At 38.6% G+C, this 19,704-nt stretch overlaps 1 protein-coding gene across 1 annotated transcript; it reads left to right on the top strand.

Annotated features, from left to right (window-relative positions):
* Positions 1-266: 266 nt before the first annotated feature.
* On the top strand, positions 267-3,143 carry TMEM18 (transmembrane protein 18). The gene is made up of 5 exons (XM_005489148.4): positions 267-494; positions 690-810; positions 1,422-1,476; positions 2,343-2,436; positions 2,529-3,143. Exons 1-5 carry the CDS (start codon positions 282-284, stop codon positions 2,616-2,618), a joined length of 573 nt encoding a protein of 190 aa, XP_005489205.2. The 5' UTR covers positions 267-281; the 3' UTR covers positions 2,619-3,143.
* The last annotated feature ends 16,561 nt before the right edge of the window (positions 3,144-19,704 follow it).

Consider the following 19,704-nt stretch of genomic DNA (forward strand, 5'->3'; position numbering starts at 1 on the left):
AGTGGTTTTCATTTGAATTAAGTTCCTGCCTGCAGAGCTCAGCTGTGTTTATGTTTAAAGAACTCCCAGCTCGGCTTAAACCTCTTTCTTCCTTGCACTTCCATCGCTAAAGCCAACCCTGGGTGTTGCTGACAGGAGACCAAAGCTAACACCAGTTCTGGGCCACGGACCCAGAGCGCCGAGCCCAGCGGGACCCACAGAGCGGACGGGGACAGTGGCGGCCGCCCCACGCCAACCGCTCAACACGCGACCCGAGCACCCTCAGGAGAAGGAGCCCAGGGATGTGGGGAGCCACCTCAGGCCGGGCTCCGAACCGCGGCACCATTGCCACTCCCCTCGCCTCGGGGAAGGCGGAGCCGCATCGAGCACCGCTGCCCCCTTCGGCCGTCGCCGGCAGGGGAAGCGGCGGCCGCCCGAGTCTCGCGAGAACCGGCGCTGCCGCCGCCATGGAGCCGCCGGTGCGCGGCCCGCCGGGGCTGTCGGCCGTGCTGGCGGTGAGGGGAGCGGGGCGCCCGGGGGAGCGGGGCTGTCCGGCGGGGAGGGGGGAGGCCTTTGCTGGGGGCGCGCTGCTTGCCGAGCCTGGTACGGGAGGCTGCGGGGCGCGGTCCGTGAGCGACGCCGGCCGTGCTCGGTCGCTGTGGCCGCCCGTTGTCCCGCCGCTGCCTGACCCGCTTTCCCTGTGCCCGCAGAGCACGGACTGGTCCGAGCCCTGGCTGCTGGGGCTGGCCGCCTTCCACCTGCTCTGCTTCCTGCTCACCTGCGCGTCCCTGCAGCACCGCCGGGTGCAGGTCGGCCACTTCCTCTGCATGGGTGAGTGCCCGTGCGCTGCCACAGCAGTGCCTGCAAGCTCGTATTTCCCCGCCAGCAGTGCGTGTGTCTGTCGATGATAATCTGCTATGACCTAAAAATATGTATTGCTTTTATTTCCAAGAGAATGTACGAAGTAGTGACTTAAAGCTCTGCCCTTGGTGAGAAAGTGGGATGAGCAAGGTTACTGCGTGGCCACTGCCGTGTGTATCACAGCTTCCCGATGAAGTGTTCTGTGCTGAAAAAGCACAAAAGAAATCGACTGAGAGCCAGCAGTTGCTTTGTACTCTGCCTTGTTTTGATGGTGCAGTTCGGTGAATACGGTCAGCTTTAGTTTCTGGAGCAAGTTCACGATGTGCCCTGCTGCCAGCCGTGATGATGGCATGAGGAAGAGCAAGACTGGCTTGCACATTGCATTAACAACTTGTGTTATCCCAGGGTTTATCAGCCTGAGAGTCCGCAGGGACCTTGCCTAGCCAAAGCACTCATGGCTGGCTGGCAGAGAACACTTACCAGCTTTGGTTTAAGACTACATGGATTTAGATTAGATCATGTATTATGAGCAATTTATTTTTAAAGAAATACCAAGTCTAATTTTTTTCTTTTATTTCTAGTGGGCTTAGTGTACTGTGCTGAATATATCAATGAATTAGCAGCCATGAATTGGAGGTAAATGTTTTCATTTTCATTTTTTGAATAAAATTATACATAACATAGTTATCACATACTTTTAAGAAATAATATTGATAGCATGCATTTATTGTACTGCTTAAAATCTGTTTATATGGATGCTTCTAAACTAACTCATCAAAGAACTGAGAGAAAAGCAGAGTGCTGTGGGTAAGGGGAAAAAAATGTGAACTATGGTGGATTTTTTGGGGTTTTTTTGGTGGGTTTTTTTTCTTTGTTTGGAGGGGATTTGGTATTCATGTTTAATAGTTGAAGAATCACTTCCCAAGAATACGACTGCTGCTTCATATACTTACTTCTATGTATTACAAACATTAATATTTGCCTGTTTTACTAAATGTGTATACCAGAATTAAACTGATGATTTATTTGATATTTTGAGCATTGACTTAATCTTTCCCTGATGTCACTGAAAGTTGCATGTTTAACACCACTTTATGCTGGCATCTAGTTGTAGTCATGTTTCAGACATACATGACCTAATTACATCTTTGCTACATTTATTACTTTTGTTGTATTTTCTGATACAAGTAAGCAAAATAGCCAAAGTCATTTCAGGTGCTTCAGAATAAGCATGATTTGTGATGCACTCTTGTAGTCAGTCATGTTAGTTAGCTTTTACACAGTAAAACTGTAAAGAAGAGAAAGACTGATGTTAATATTCATAACTGAAGAAGTATCAACTGCCTCTTTTCTTCTGACTTAATGCAGTAGAATGCTGGCCTGTGCTTGGTGATCCCAAGATGTGGGATGATGTGTCCCTGTAGAATAGTTGCTGGGAAAGTTGAATGTGTGAACTATACTAAATAAAACTTTGTCTTTCATTTTCTTTTTATTTCTTTCAGGCTCTTTTCTAAATACCAATACTTTGATTCAAGAGGAATGTTCATTTCACTTGTATTTTCAGCGCCACTGCTGGTGAATACTATTATAATTGTGGTATGTATGTGTTCATTGATATAGATGCTTTCAGTAAATGAGTAAGTAATGTATATGAATTAGTTGAATTTAATAATTTACTTGCTTTTCAGGTCTCCTGGGTTTACAGAACTTTGAATGTAATGACTGAACTAAAGATGCTACAGCAGAGAAGGAAAGTAGAAAAAGAGAAAAAGAAGTGAAAGTGCCAAACTTTTTCTTTCTTCGGTTGCAATAATGCCCATCTGGATAATCAGTCCTTCTGTAAGGAAGGAACAGAAATGTTTTTGTGTCTGGTGTCAAGAGGACTTTGTGACTGTGGCTGTGGGCATTGAGGTGAAAGCAGGTATCTACAGTACATTTGAATTGGCTGTGAAATTATGAAATCAGTCTTAACAAGTCCTTGTGCCCTTCAGTGTACGATTGTTTTCCTCCATGACCAAGGCTGTTAGTATTGATGAGACACAATCTTCCAGTTTCCATTTGCCTGTCTATTTTTTTACTATGTCTTTATTCTGTGCTTATCAAGTGTCAGTTATTCTGCTGCTTAAGCCAATTGGAGCTGTGTTGTGAATTACAGTAAATGAGAGATTTTATTCAGAATAACTCAGGAATCCATGCTTCTGTGAAGCACTTCACTTCTTTATAAATCAAGTTTAATACTTCCTGTGTGTACTGTGTGCCAGTGGCATTTTATAAATAAAACTATCCACCTACTGTATCTTAAATTGAGTTGATTTGTATTCATTTTTAATCAGACTTTTTCCTTCTTTTTGTCTTGTTAAAATTCCCAGTTTGGCAAATTTTCCAAGTTTAATTTATGTAAATAATTAAAAATTATCTCTGCATTTCTTTCTATTTATACTTCATGTTTTTAAGGCTTCTAGATAAATACATTTTTTAAAACTGAATGAAAATTTGATTGTTTTATGCTTCTTTATAGAACAGGAAGAAAGAGAAGAAACGTAGTAATGTTATGCACAATTTGTTCCCTTTTTCATGCTTTTTAAAAATAAATAACTGAAAATTACAAATAGGTAAAAATGAAGAAGGCTTTAGTTTTGCTTCAAGTAGCCTGTTTTTATTATTCAATGCTAATAATTGAATTAGGTTAATGAATAAGGTTGAATTGAATAATGTTAATTGAATAATTAAGGTTGAATTGAATAAGGTTAATTGGAGAAGGGGTGTGGACACAGTGGAGATTGTCCATATTTAGTAAAAGTTGTATCTTTGTGTGGAGATGTACTGTTCTGTCTAAAATAGCTGTCATTTAAGACAGGAAAGGTGATCTACAAAACTGATCTTATACTAATGTGAAAAACATTTGGGTACAGAATTGCAGAACACTAGTAAGTTTATAAGCCAAGGAAGTATTTATGGAACTGATTTTAATTACTTGAATTAAAGTAATTTACAAGAGTGGAGATGGGGACTTGACGAAGAGAGCAGATGCATGTTATGCACAGTTTGCAAGTCTAAATAGGGACAAAGTGAACCTCTGCTGAAAGGGCAGTGAAGTGTTAGTGTTGGATCCATTTCTTTACATTTCCCATACCTCTTTGGCATTCCTTTACCCACTCTGCTCCATCCAGCCACAGCTGCTGGCAGCTAGGCTATTTTATAATAGCAAACTTAATAGATGCAAGTTTGTGGTCTTGAGTTCTGACCGTTCTCCTGCGACTCTTGATGCAGTTTTGGGTGGTGTCAACTGTATGGAGAAATCTCGAGTGCTCTGATAGATATTGTGTGCTTTTTGGGAAGGAGTGAAAGGAGTCTGTCCAAATGCCTGCCAGGTGGGCTGTGGCAGCTGTCACCAGGACCAAGGAACCAGGACCTTTTTGATTTCATATACACAGGATGTTGTCCTGCCAGGCTGGTTTATAAAAATTCAGCCTTGCTCCTACAGTTTGCTGGGGAGACGTGCAGTTTTCACACATGGCCTTAATGATGACCACTCAAATGATGTGCTCCTGACTTTCCCGGTGATAACTGTTCTGCAACAAATCAGTGCACAATTGTTTTAGTATCACACACTTGAAGCTGTAATACTTCATATGGAGATAACACCTGTTATCAAGTAACCTTCATTTCACAGTGTGAAGTGGATGAATTTGATTCACAGTAAGTGAGGAGGTTCAGACCAGCTGAGCAACAAGTCTTGCAGTGGAAAAAAACAGTGTGCCTTATTTAGTACATCCAAGGCCAATTTTCTCTAAATAGTTTGCTATTTTGCCTATCTTTTGTGTAATGTTGGTAAAAAGATGGATAATACTTGGTTTCAAAAGCATGATGGCATTTTTTTTTGTGTTCTAGAAGTATTGCTTTATGAAAGCATAAACAACTCCAAATTCAAAAATTGTATCAGTATTTTTTTGAAGGATGAGTATCTCAAAATTGTGAGTTTAAAACCTTCCCTGACTCCTGGAACTACAATAAAAAACAGGCAAGATAAATTTTCACAAACACAAAAATGTGGTTTCCGTATACCACAAAAACACATGGGTTGAAGGTGACCCTGAAGATCATCTAGTTCTGACCCACTGGCCATGGTCAGAATTCTACCCACTAGACTGGGTGGCCAAAGATCCAGTCCTGCCTGGCCTTGAACACTGCCAGATTGCAGCATCCACAGCTTCTCTGGGCAACCAGGGCCTCGCCATTTTGTGAGGTAGACTTTCCTCCTAACAGCTAATCTAAACCTGTCCTCTTCTAGTTGAAAGCTGATCTCCTTTGTTCTATCACTACATGTCCTCGTAGAAAGCCGTTCCCCCTCTTTTTTGTAAATACCCTTTAATTACTGAAAAGCTGCAAGCAGGTCCCCTTAGAGTTTTCTCCAGGCTGAACATCTCTAGATGACACTCCTTCCTTCTTTGTGTCACCTGCACCACTCAGCTTTGTGTAATCTGTAAATTTGCTGAGGTTGCACTGGATCTCGCAGTGTAATTGTTAAAGCACTAAAGGGTCAGTGTCAAGACTGGGGCTGTGAGGGACACCACTTGTCACTGGCTTCCACTTGGATGTAAGCAATTGACTACAATCCTCTGCTTGTGTCCAGCCAGTTTCTTACCCACAGAACAGTCCACACTTCATGTCTCTCCAGTTCAGTGATGACGATGTGTGGGATGGTCACAGGCCTTGTACAAGCCTATGCAGATGACATCTGTCCATTCCCCTGTTGACTGTTGCAGTCACTCCATCATAAAAGGCCACTGGATGGGTCAGACACAATTTGCCCTTAGTGAAGTCTTTTTGGCTGTCTTGGATGACTTTCTTCTCTTGCATGGACATGTGTGTTTGTCAGAAAAAGATTCCCATTTTCTACATTTCAGAAAGATTTAAATTTATCTGTCATCTTCTCTACCTAAACTTACCTAAAAAACACTGAGTTTAAGAGTGAAGTTTTTTGTTGGTTTGCTTTGTTTTTTTGGTTTTTTTTTCCTAAGTAGGTATCATAAACCATAAGAGAAACCATCAGTGAGTGAAGCATGACTTCTTTTCATCATGAGTCTGGATTTATGATGTGATAGTGCAATAACATTAAGTATGGGCCTACTTGCTGACAAACCAAAATAATTACATCATGAATTTAGAGGCTGTTGGGCCTGCTTAGAATTTGTGTGTGTAAGTGAGGGAGAGCCAATTGTTTAAGATTGGTGAAATACTTCTGCTTTTAATTGGGAAACCTGAATTTAGGTTGCTTGTGAAAGAGCCAGTAATTTCCTTTCCAAACATACATACAGATAACTGGTAGCTGCTCAACTGGATCCTTTGGAGAGTGAGACAAGACAGAGGTGATTTGTTACTGGTTTGTGTATCTCAAAGGCAGTGACTCAGATCTTCAGCCCACCATAATGTGTCTTTCCATGACAGCACATGGTGTCAGCTTCATGGAAAAACTTTACAACGGAGAAAGTAATATTAACCTGGCAATTTTGTCGTAGTAGAAGGTAATTTTTCTGCACTGTGAAATAAGGATAATCTGTGAAAAGACAGATTATCAGAAATTAATTGGCAAATTTGCTGGAGTTTGAGGTTGGCCTTGTTTCCCATGAAAAAGTAATAACTGAGATGAGTTTCTAAAAATGGGAACCTACAATGATCTCTTTTTCCATATCCATTGTAATATCATGTTCTTAATGTAGGATGTATTTTAGCCTTGTTTTGGTCCAACGAATCTCATGATAGCAGATAAAATGGAACAGATTCAATAAGGGATTTTAAATGTCTCTTCCTCAGCAGTATTTCCTAGCTTTGTAGATACGTTGATCTCCATCTCCAATAAAAACCTCACCTGTCTCCAAAAGACACAGAAGGGCACTGAATTGAGGTCTTCTACATCCTTGAGTGTATAAACAAAAAACTTTGAAGTAAAGTCTTAGTGCTTTTCAACAGCTGGGTTTTGAAAGGAGGGATCCACTCTAGAAAAGCTGTGTTTGAGTTAGATGGTGATCTGCTGGGGCTGTGAATCCCAAATGGAGTTTACAATGAATGGCTTTGTGGGTGTTGAGAATCGTAAGCTCCATTTTTATAGGAACTGAGATTTTCAGGAAAAAGAGGAGTAGGGATTCTTTGTCTGAACAAGATAGAATACAGCTGTAGTGTAGGAAATGTTGTATTTCTTCAAATACAGCTAAACATTTTGCATACTTTTATTGTAAGCTTGATTAAATGATCTGGATGCAATCCTGTAGAATGTGCTCTAGGGTGACCCTGCTTGAGCAAGGAGATTGGCCAAGGTGACTCTCTGTGGTCCATTCCAATGTGACCCATTCTGTGATTCTGTCATTTTTCACTTCAGGTGAACACAGCATTTTTATATTTATTGTATCTAAGTATGGGGTTTTTTGTTTGTTCAGGGAACAAAAAAACTGTGTATATTTCTCTACTGAAGTATTTTAAAATATTTTAAAATAGGTTTGAAATATTTTAACGTGTTTCAACTAAATAAAAGTATTGACGTTTTTCTGTCCATCAGGGAAGAGATCAGTGCAAGCAACGAAACTCACCGCTGGATGTCACTGTCTCACATGCAAAAGCGGACTCAAAGCTTTTCTTTTGAGAAGGTTCCGTAGCACTTTCCACCATAGCTTCATAAATACTGCAGCATTTTGGAATGACCAGGAAACCCTGGAGTGTAGCCTCTGAACACATAAACAGTTATCTGAACCCTAAGATACATCTTGAGCCACTTTCAGGTGTTTCTTGAAACTCTTGCTTTTTACATTTAAAAGGAGCAGTGATGAGGTGCATATACATTTCCAGAGGCAGAAAGTATTTATGTGTTTTAAAATTTCTTAATGCATCAAGGGAATAAATACCCTATTCGTTCACACCAAAATTTCATGAGGAGGATTGTGTCTTCAACCAATTAAAAAGTAATATAACAATGAAAAATAACTACCTTATTGTCTGACCAGGAAAGTTTCCTGAAGCAATGTAGTTCACAAATGGATGGAGCTGCTGCATGTCCTCTATTTCTTTGTGATTTACCATTGCATAATGCAGTATTAACATGTCTGTCCTTGTTATGTGGCAGCTGTCAGTCACTTACAGTCATGACTGAGGTTCTCAGAAGTCACTTCAGACTTTCTCCGCCACCAGGCAAACAGTGCTTTGGAGTATTCAGAGGCTTTGTGACTTCATATGAGAAGGTCTGTGTGCAGTGTTCTCCACTCAGTGTTCTTTGTGTATCAGATTTTGAGCCTGGTGTTTTTTATCTTTGCTATTCATCTGAGTTCTATTTTCTACACACCACCTGTTGAAGAATATAGACTTACAGTTTGAATGGACTTTATCCCACTTCCTCACAGCATTCACATTCACATAACAACAATCAGGCAATTACAGTGCAACATGCTTGAGAAATACCAGCCTCATGAGTCAAACCTGATGTGTGTTTTGGACCCCTGTTTTATAATCCATCTTCTTCTAACTAGTTCCTCTGAATTGTGGTCATACTTACAACACTGTTTTGCTGTAATATCAGAATAGTGTTGTACTGAATGGAAAGTATCTCAGGGGACTCCAAAGGAAGGCCTCTATATTTCCTATATTTGTGTTTATTTTTCATATAAATATGAACTGTAGGAACCTTTCTCATGTAGTTTCAGACGCATAATGAAGCCAGGAAAGGAGCTGTTACCAGTAATATGCTACACTGCTACAAGCACTGATTTTGAGTGGTCCCACTGAAATCATGGTCCTGTTTTCTTTGGCACTGTCTAAAGTTAGAACCGATTGAAACTAACAGGACAGGATCAAATGTATTGCCTCTTTCATCTCAAAACATTGTCATAATTAACAAGGCATTCAGCAGAACTGATTGAAACAAGGCACATGCCTTGAAATAGACCAGTTCCAAGTGCCATTTGCAATAGACTTGTTAATCCAGCCCTGAATCAAAGAAATACAATCTTGTGTACCTTTCTCCCCTTCTGTTCCATCAAGAAGAGTTTGCATAGTGACCCAGGGGGAGGCAGAATGGCATTCAGCTGGACAAAGAGGTGTCTAGGGTAGGACCTGTCGCTGAAATCACACTCATCTGTCAGTATTAGAACTGTGTAATAAACACACCTGAGTAGTTTCAATCAGCGGAGGAGGATGTGAGGTTTTTCATATAATCAGAACCAATACACCTTGATCTTAAAGAACACTAAGCTTGGGAAGATTTTAATATGACATGAACAAGACATGAATCATTTAGGTCCATAACTGTAAGAGTAATATCTTTGATAAAATACTCATCACCTTGATTTAGGGATTAGTGAGAGTAATCAGCTTCCTATAGCTGTCCTGGAGAGAATGTGATTTGTAATGTCTGTCCTCAAGCAAAAGCAGCACAAAAATCAGGAAGCTGATTTACTAAACAAATAACATGGAAGCTTTTGGCTCTTTATTGTAAAGTATTTTCTAGCAGGATACAGGGATCTGTGAGATTTTCGTTGTTTAAATACATTCGATCCACAGCAGTGTTGAAAAATGGGCTTAGAGACAGATTTAATGGTTTTACTTAAGGGTGTTGGATTTGTATGTTAATTGATAGTGAGAGCTTTTCTAAGTAATCACAGGCTGGTTTTTTAAGTCCCAGAATCAACACAAACAAAACAGTTCAGTTTTATCTTTTTTGTTTTCTCAATGTCCCTAAGTCCTACATTCAACAATTAATTCTACAGTAATTACCAAAAAGTGAGACACAACATCCATCTGATTTAAAAGAGTTAATTTATAAAAAAGGCTTATGTGACTGATTTCTTTCCAGCAAATTGCTTTATTGATTTTTGCCATCAAAAATTCAAATAGATTGGTAAATAGTGTATGTTATCCAAGTTTTGTGCTCCCACCATGTTGTAGGAAGAACAAATGTAAAATGCAAAATTAGCTGACTGGATGTGAGCAGACAATGGCAATTATAATGGTATGTGATGGCATGTAATTCTCTTTGAAGTAGAAGTAAACATATTTCAAAATATTATTAAATAGTAGTCCTTCAGAAGCTGATTTGTCAGTAAATTTGATACTTACAAAAATAACTTGAAGAAGTACAGAAAACAGTTTATACATGAGCTGTGGTTCCCTAAACCATTAACTTGCATGAAGTTTATAAAAAGTTTGGCAAGTTTTAACTTGAATGAAATATACTGAAGATAGTAATTTATACATTTATGTCAAAAGAAAAATTAAGTTCTTCTCCAGGCTCTGAAGAAACTCTCAGAATGACAGATTATTCTGAGTTGGAAGAGATTCCCAAGCATCATCAAGTCCATTGGAATTTTGTAGAATTTTAGAATGCTTGGATTGGAAGAGTCTTTGAACCTAATTCCATCCCCATGCCATGGGCAGGGATGCTGCTCACTAGACTGGGTCACTCAGAGCACCATCCAGCCTGGCCTTGGAAAGTTCCAGGGGTGGGACATCCACAGCTTCTCTGGAAAGCCTATTCCAGTGTCTTACTGCCCTCAGAGTGGAGAATTTCTTCCTAATGTCTAATGTAAACCTACTTTCTTTCAGTCTGAAGTCATTCTGCCTTGTCCTGTCACTACATGCCCTTGCCAAAAGTCTCTCTCCAGGTCTCTTGAAGGTCCCCTCTAGGTACTGGGAGGTGTTCCAAGGTCTCACCAGAATCTTCTCTTCTCCAGGCTGAACAACCACAAGTCTCTCAGCCTGTTTCAATTTATGACTTCAAGACTTCAGTGTTAATAGAAATCATCCAAAAAAACACACAGTCTTAAGTGGAGTGAAATCCATTGGAATCTTTCAGATTGTTTTTTGTGGTATGAATTTCAAATCATATCAATGTATTTATAACATGAAATTAAGTAAAATTAATGCACCTAAAGACAGCTTGGCATGGTTCTATCATGATCAGGAAATATAAATGCCAAGTAAGATAAAAATATGGGGGAAAAAAGAATATTATTCTCATCATGTTTTTTGACTGACTGCTTCTTTAATTCTCATATATGTTAATAGATATCAATCTTGACAAATTCTAACCTGCTATAGTTCAGAAATGTTACAAAATCCTTTCAATTGAAAAACTGAGACCTTGTCCACTCTAATAAAAACAACCTTCTTTTAAAAGTGGAATCTTCACACAAAATGTTGAATGAAAAACTGAAAGCATGCTAATTGTATTAGATTTATTATTCTATTATTATTATTGTTAATAATACTTATTTTACCTAGCAAATGATCGGTTAAAATGTCATACTCGATTAAACAACACCAAAGCCTTCTGACTTCCTTTTATGTATGCTCATTAGGTAGAGACATATTAATTCAATTTCTATTTGCAATAATCATTGTCATTCAATACCATTAGCTTTGATTGTTTCTTTAGAATTTATCCTTTTAGAGTCATCATCTTATTTAAATTTAACCCAGTAGTGTGAAGTACTATAGCTGTATTAAATAATCAAAAAGAAAAGATCAAGCGGTATAGTTTTTCAATTAACTACATATCTGGCTGTACTCTGTCTTGGCTAAAAAGTGATCAGTTTGCTTTGTAACCTTTAGAGGGCTCCATTGCTATGTAGGACTGGAAAAGAGACCAATTTTGTCATCTTAACATATTCTGACATCTACTGTAATTTAATGTAAGCCTTATATTACTCTGTTTACACGGGTTTGACTGTGTACAGGATCTTCCAATCTGGTTAAAAGGTCTGATGACGTAGATTACGGATTGTGAGATGAAGGAGAACGCCTACAATGCTGTTATGTGTAGTTTTACTGGAATTAGTATCAAAAGTGTGAGAAGATTCTCAGTTCTAAAATTTCAAAAACATGAGGACTCCTTTAAAGGCAAACAACTAAAGCATGACTTTATAATTTCTCATTATTTTCTGCATGCTTCATTATCCATTCAGAATATCTGTGTGTAAATTATAGTATTGCAGTAATTTTCTCTTTAACAGGTTGAAGCAGGGTGTTGCCTCCAAACAGCATCTTTGCCCTCTTAGGGGCAAAGAAGCATAAGAGTACTTCCTTTTTTTCCTTCCAGGGGATTCAGGTGTGAATCAGCTCCTTTCTAGAGGCACAAAACTGGCTAAAACAAACGACAGCTCTAGCAAAGGGCTAGCACCACAAATAAGAGGTGTTTGGTGTGAAAGGGAAGAAAGAGCATGGATGTGGTAACAGTGAACTTTCATCCATGTTTCAGCTGTTTGGAAGACGCTCTTTTAAAGGCCAAAGTGGAGGCTTCCACAGTAACTGAGACATAAGAGACCTTGAAGGACAATTGCAGCTTCACAGACTGCTCCTGTAGGATGATGTGCTCAGCAAAAGAGAAGAGGTTTGAAATGGAACTCCTGTACAGAAACAAACCTGGCAGGTATAGAAACAGATCTGGGGGAAATGAGCCATTGAAGTCAAATATGCTTTTTTTTTTGTTTAAAGTAATTTTGTTATTTTTTAAATCTAATGTTTGGAAGGAATTGTTAAGAAAAAAACAAACCAATGAGCAGAGGAAAATTTACATGGAAGAAAAAAACACATGATAAGGTGAAAGTTTTTGTGCTAGTGGTGGATATAGGAGAGCAGCCATCTGGGACACGGAAAGGAGAAAACATCTATGTGAAGGAAAATAGGAATGGACAGTGAAGTAAAAAGAAGTGTTTCTTACAGCCTGTGAGCTTTCTCAGGGAAAAGATAACATATTCCTTGCTTAAAAATCCTCCACAAGAGCTCCTGTGAGAGGGGTCCAAATTATGTTGTGCATGTAACCTGGAAGCTCTTCTAAACCCATCAAATCATGGCTATGAAAACTCTTTTTCAGAAATAGCAAGCAAAAACTTAATAAATAGGTCAGCGCTTAGAGTTAAAAGTCACTAAACCTCATGCACTGCCTCTAGCACCCTGCTGAAGAGGGAGACTGACCACAAGATATTACTCCTTGTTCCTTTATTCTTTGGATTGGGGTGTGCTTTTCATGTCAAAAGGCTTCTCCCATCTCAGTTCATCTAGAACATGAAGACAGTAGCCATGACCATTTCAACACTCAATTCTGGCATCCTTGTCATAGCCAGGGTCAATATGGTGCTGTGCATTTTCATATTCACCTGAACTGAGCCCACCAACGCAAAATGTCTGCCAAAACAGTTCCTTCCTCAACTGCCTTTCCCTTACCATAGGAATGGGAAGTCCTGTCTTGTCCCATCCAGAAGGCCCTAATGGGTTTCTTTCAACAAGCCATGCTCTAATCTACAGCATTCAGTATTAGGAGACTATTTCAGAAGGCCTCTGGTTCACCCTGTATCCTGGAGAATCTAAATGATCTCCCAATAGAAAAAGGAAAAATTGCCCACCTAACTAATATTCTCGCATAGTCTTGTGATAATGGATTCTATAAACAAAAAAGTATCTTTATGAATACTAATTTTTATTCTTGAAGGTGTTCATGTTCCAAGAGCAAAGAAAAATACAATATGTATCTTGGCAAGAATGGATGTTAAGGGTACAAAACCAAAATTGTATGCCATCTTAATTGAAAGTATTTGTCTAATACTTATAAAACTCCTATCTAAAATACAAAAAAAAAATGGTTTTAAAAGTTAAATGAATAAATTACTTTTGTGGAAGTAAGGATAGAATAGTTTAAGGTAAAAATATGTATGGGATGTATTAAAGTTCCAGCAAATTTAAAAGAAATAGGCAGGAAGGAAGGAAAATTATTGCATGAATCATACTCCCTTGGGTAACAGTGTCAGCAGACTTGAAATCATCATGTTGCATAGGACAAACAGATGAGCAAATTGATGAGTAACTGACAAAAACTTTTTTTTCCTGAACACTGAACTGACAAACAGCTCTTTTTATATAATAAAGATGTGAGGCAATCACTACCATCTCTCTGAAAGTCAGAGCTATAAAGAAGGATATAAAGGAGCAGATGCTGTGTTATGATAATGCCCTAACAAATGGCTGCAGTAGCAGCCATGCTACTGCAAAATGCTCTCTCACAGACCTATTTAATCAGAGGGGTTAGGCTTTGCTCTTACTACTTTAAGGCAGGTATTTATGGCATGGTTTAGCCCATCAGGCTTGTTTCAGTTCTATACACCCTGTGGCCCACATTTCTTAACCAGAAGGGTTTGAATTTAAGCTGACCTCTTAGTGTGCCCAAGCTTGTTCCTCTGCTGGGCAGTTTGAGAGCCAGCACATAAGCACTTTGGATAATCGAGGAGTGTAGACAGGCTGTAGGCTGACAGCATAGACCAGTATTTTTTAAAACACTCTGAAACTTCCTTTTCTTAGTATCTGTCTCAGTGTGATCTCTCAAGTTTAGTTTTTTAGTTCTTTCTTGGTTAGGCAGAGAGGTAATGGATCCGATGTATTTCACTCTGCATATCTGTATTGATTGCCCCTACATTAAAATGATGCCAACAATTCCCTTCCTCAAGTAGCACTTCAGTTAACCCTGGAAAGTCACTGCACAGAACTAGCAGTAGGTTATTAGAACAAAATTATAACATGAAAAAAAAACATATAAAGAAATAATTTGCCAAAGCATTAGGAGAGAAATTCCTACAAGGAACAGGATGGACACTGAGGAGAAACAGAAGACAGTAGATACCATTCCCAGAGGGAATACTCCCTTTTTGACTCTTATTTTTCTGAAAACTTAGTATTTTCCTCTCAAATGAGATTTACAGCTTGAAAATACTGATAAGCACTGCACTACAGCAAGGTTTCACTACATCTTATATCTCCTAAACACTACACATTATGCAGTGTGTGAACTTCAGTTATGATTTCCCAAACTGCAGTTTAGAAACCAAAGATAAAAGGTTCCCAAAAAGTGTGTGAGAGCAGTTGTAGCCTCTCTGCAATGTGATAGCATGCTCTTAGGGGTTGGGATGGAAATACAAATAGTAAGGAAGGAGGAAGACAGAAAACAAATGTAATCTATGTAGCTAATATTCCAAATTTAAAAAAAAAAAAAAAAAGAAAGAAAGTCAAAATGATAATTGGTAACAAAATTAGACCTCTTGTCTACAAAGAAGGACCACAAAAATGTTTAGAGGTTTGGAGCATCTCTGTAATGCCCCTCCCCACATCATGGTTTTAGGGAAGATCATTTAATACACTCTGGGCAATGCACAGGAGTAACACCAAAAATTCTCAGGAGCTCCAATAACGAATCAGTCATTAATCCACAGAGGGTTAATATCTTTTTCCCCATTAACCCTTTCTGAGAGCTGCCTTGACTTTCTTACAGAGGAAACCTTTCAACAGGTCTGGGTTACACCAGAAAACCTTTCAGCAGGTCTGATGGGCTCAGGCCATCTGAGAGGAGGAAGATTTTAGCAGGGGGAGCAGTAGAGATCAGGTGTATCCCAGGTTGCCATGCTCTTCTTCCAGAGGTTTTGGATTCAACCAAAAATCAATTATCCTTCTTCTGACACTCTGGCTGTTATCCCCATGGGAAAACCTCCTCACCACTTCTCACAGAGTAATTCTGTCTGGAGAAACCCAATTTATCATTAGAATTTACTCTGTGCGGCACGCAGGAGAAACAAAAATTCTCAGGAGGTTCAATAGCAGTGGGGAGTGTGATTGTGAGAAATTTGGATGATAAAGAACTTGTCTTTGTTCATACAGATTCCTATGCAGTCCTTTAGGGGTGTGTGTGGCTCCCTTTTTGGGACCAGAGCCAAGACCTCACCTTCTGTTTATCCTTGTTTTTACTTTAGGACAGTGGTTGTGACTTGGGCTTTCTGTAGATATTCCCAGAACAAGGAGCTCCACCTTGAGGTGAGAGAACATTCTCATTGAAGCAAAGAAAGAAATCAAGAAAGCTCACATGCTACTCTCCCTTTTGATTTTCAGTTCATCTCAGGATTTTATGCCCTGATATCCTACTTTTCAGGCAGAAATTATTATCTCTTATCCTTATTATAGTTCAGAGTTATCTACTTAATTCATAAATAAATTAGAAACCTCTTATACACTGTTATACACCTTGTCTATACAATACTATCATTATTCAACATTAGAACTCTGCTTGTCTTTTCACTGTGTAGGTTGTGCTTCTTTATTTTTCAGAAAGATAAAAATAATTGATTTATAAAGATAGATTGTGATGTTCTTGTCCTCAGGCCTAAGGAAGGAATAATTAATAAAATAAAAGTTCTTTTGGTCGAGACCAAATCCATTCCAGTGTTGTGTCTCTGTGGCAAATAGCAGTTACATTCTGAAGCTTATAAGAACAAAAAAAGTCATCTGTCCTGGCATCCCACCACTGATCACCTGGTGGGTTTTGCTATGGGACATCCTGATAAGATAATTGTTAAATATCCTCTGATGCACTTTCTTTCCTCATACAAATGCCATAGTTTCAATAAATGCTTCAGGGTAAATTCAATAATGTGCTCTTCTTGGGGCTACCAGGATATTCACTCACTTCTGTGAGAGGCAGAAAAGCCATAGTCCACATTTTCTTTGGAAGATGGACAGAACCCAATGGGTACTTATATATCCATTTACAACCTGCTGGAAAACATGGGATCAAGTCCAAACTTAATGAGTTGGGTTTTTTAACTCAATAAAAATTTTAGTAGCAATAGTGCTAATTTGGTTGAAATTCTTCAGCGTTTTCCAAGCTTTTAATTATTCCACATCAACTTTGAATGCAAAGTGCATAAATAATGTGATTTTGATAATATGTTCCAAATAACTGGACTATTTTGTCCCTGTTTAAAATGATAGGTGGATGCTAATCTGATTTGCTACCTTCAAGCTTGACAAATTCCATGGGAATGAATAATGTGTCTACTTTTTGTCCTCCTAAGTGGGGGGCAAATGGGATTTTTTTTTTTTGAGGAATTATATATTGATAATTTTGGAACTGATATTTTTGGGATTTTTTGGTTAGTTGAGTTGGATTGTTTTTTAGGAATAAGCTGTTTTGAGTAACATTTTTGTTGGTAAAGGTTTCACAAGTCTAAGCTGAAACTGCTGACCATGATTGTTGGAGAATTTTGCTCAGACATGGCTTGAAGGAAAGAGGCCATGAAAATATACAGCTGATGGAAAAGTAAAAGGCAGCTGTAAGCAGCAATTCTCAAGCCTGTTTCCCAGGCATGTTTCTGTAAACAGCAAGAGTTCTCAAGCCTGTCTTCAATAACAAGTAAATACCTTGTCCTTGGATAAAGTATGGGAAAGCAAAGTGACAAACATGGAGGCCTTGAGAATCTTTCATATCAGGGTGAGAACACAAATCTTGGTTTCAATAACAAACCACAGGTATTGAAAACAAAAGGAGGGGTTAATGTGTAATCTGTGACCAATGATGAGCTCAGGTTTTGCAAATGTATGAACTTAATTAACACCATTATAAAAATGTACATGGTTGATCAATAAATCAGAGTTCGATGCTGATCAATTAAGATGGGTCGTCTCCCTTCACTTCAATACATGATGATCAGACAGAAAGACGTGGAGAGAACCCCCTGGTAAATCATAGCTTTAGGAATGGGACCTTCATTTAGAAAGTGATTTAGCTAGACTCAGTCTCAATTCTGGCATGGATAAGACATGAGCTTGAGGCTCACCCCAGTGGAGTGTTCTTATCAGCAGCCATTTTTTTGGGTCTTCTTGGGCAGCCTGTTCCTTCTATCTCCTGTCACAGGCCCAAGAGAGAGCTCAGGTATGAGACAGGGCAAAGCCTGGTTCAAAGCCCAGCCTGCTGGGACCAGGTGGTCCTGCAGTCACACCTCTTGCATCTCTGCAACCTTGCTTAACAGTCTAGACATCAAAATACTCTGTAATGAGGCTCTCCATGCTATTTTGGCTTGCCTGTAAATGTTAATAAAGGAGATGTATTCTGGAAATGCTCAAAGGAACACTTGACTAAATCTGTACTCATTCTTTGAGTATCATAATAGAAATAGATGGACAGTTTATTTGGATTACTAAAGAAACAGAAAGAGAAATCACTGAGAAATGTGTTTAAAAATTAGTAACATTAGTTTGTATGTTCATAATATTTGAGCTAAAACCAATAAATCTTTGAAACAAGATGCCAAAAGATACAGTAGCAACAATTCAGTTAAAGCTATGTTATTTTTTCAAAAGATTGCTGAACAATTTTAAGGAAAAAATACTGTGCTGCAAAATGCTTGGGTATTTGCATAATTTTTTAAAAATAATCTTGTTTCCTGATTATAATTATTCATGTACATGGGAAATTACAAGATAATGAATCTTAATATGTACAGTAAAAATAACTACATGCATATGGTAAGGAAGGACTATTTGCTAATCTTTTTGTAACAGCTTAAGTGATCATTATTCTTGCATTTGTTGATAGGTTTTTCCTGCTTAACTGTTGAAAACATTTTAGTAGTGTATGGTGGTTTTTCTCCAGGCTTACATAATATTGTTTTCTTGTTGCAAGAGGGAAAATTCACATTAAACTTCATATATAGTAATTGACATTTATAGTGCATGTGGGACTGATTACTTTAACACATGAGAAAGCTGGAGCCTTAAAATATACAGAATATCATCATTTTCCTACACATTATTTACTCTGTGCTATTAATTGCTCCACTGTTGGTCAGTTTCAATATTTTTAATGTTTCAATTTTTTCTCTATGAGGATAGCAAAAACTTTATATATAAAGGTCTCAATGCACAGGTGTTCCTGAATGTCTATCAGTGCTGTATGTACTGCTTTGTTATTGTTTCAACTTGTGTCAGTCCCACTGTGAAATTTTTCCTGAAGCTCTGGCAAAGACATTGGCAGTAAAGTTATTATGAAAAACGGATGAATTTTTAAGGTTCATAATTTTGGTCTCTGAGCTGCTTTTCCCAAACAAAATTATGTCTGAAATTAGCCAGATCATTTTTCTGAGGAAAAAAAAAAAAAAAAAAGAAAGTATTTTTGCAGTATTTGGACTCTTAGAATTGCATAAACTTTGATGTTTTTTCCAAAAACCTGAAAGCAAAACTGTATAATATACATCAAAAATTGTAAAATTGGGAAAAGAATTTTTTTTTCAATGTGAGAGCTTCTACTAACATTACCTTAAAAGTTCTCATTTCCTTTAAAAAGTGGAGCAGTTCAGTTCACAGCTTTTAGGTCAAAGTTATGCCTAAAATTGTTTTACAGTTTGAGGGCAAAACCTGAGAGAGACTTTAGCTGTATTCCTCAGGAGGGGCATTTCTTAAGCACTGAAGGAAGCACCAACCTCAGTAAAGCATAAGATTTCCCCCATTTGTTCTCTGACTGTATATGCATTTCCCGTGTGTGTGTGTGTGTGTGTGTGTGTCCCAGTCTCATTCCATCCCCAAAATTCTGACTGTGAAATTCAGGTAGCCTTATCTTGAAAATTGAAAGGAATCAGATATCAAAAATATAGACAAGTAGTTAACGAAAGTTTCACATTATCATGTTAGAAGCACGAATGTTTGAAATGTGATGACAGAGGAGGTCACAGCCACACTATTAAACACAGCACCATTGAAGGCAGGGTGAGAAAGACACTTTCTCAGTGTCCTCTAAGTGGGTGCAGCAGAGAAGGAGTTGTCTTCGGGTCCTGTCAGACACTGCTCTTGCTCTTCCTGCTAGCTGGGAAGAGAAGTTGCACACCCACAGTGTAAGAATTCCTGGTGGGCAGCGAGTGCTGGAAGACCCCAAGTAGAAGAGGGGTGCTGTGTCTCACTACAGCCAGTATGATGTTCAGCCTTGCTTAAGGGAGATGTGAAAATGACTGGCGGGCTGCCAGAATAATATTTCTGTACAATTCCTTGAGCTTTATTTGCCACAAATTTTATTGCATC

Source organism: Zonotrichia albicollis, chromosome 3, assembly GCF_047830755.1.
Source record: "Zonotrichia albicollis isolate bZonAlb1 chromosome 3, bZonAlb1.hap1, whole genome shotgun sequence".
NCBI classification, from domain to species: Eukaryota; Metazoa; Chordata; class Aves; order Passeriformes; family Passerellidae; genus Zonotrichia; species Zonotrichia albicollis.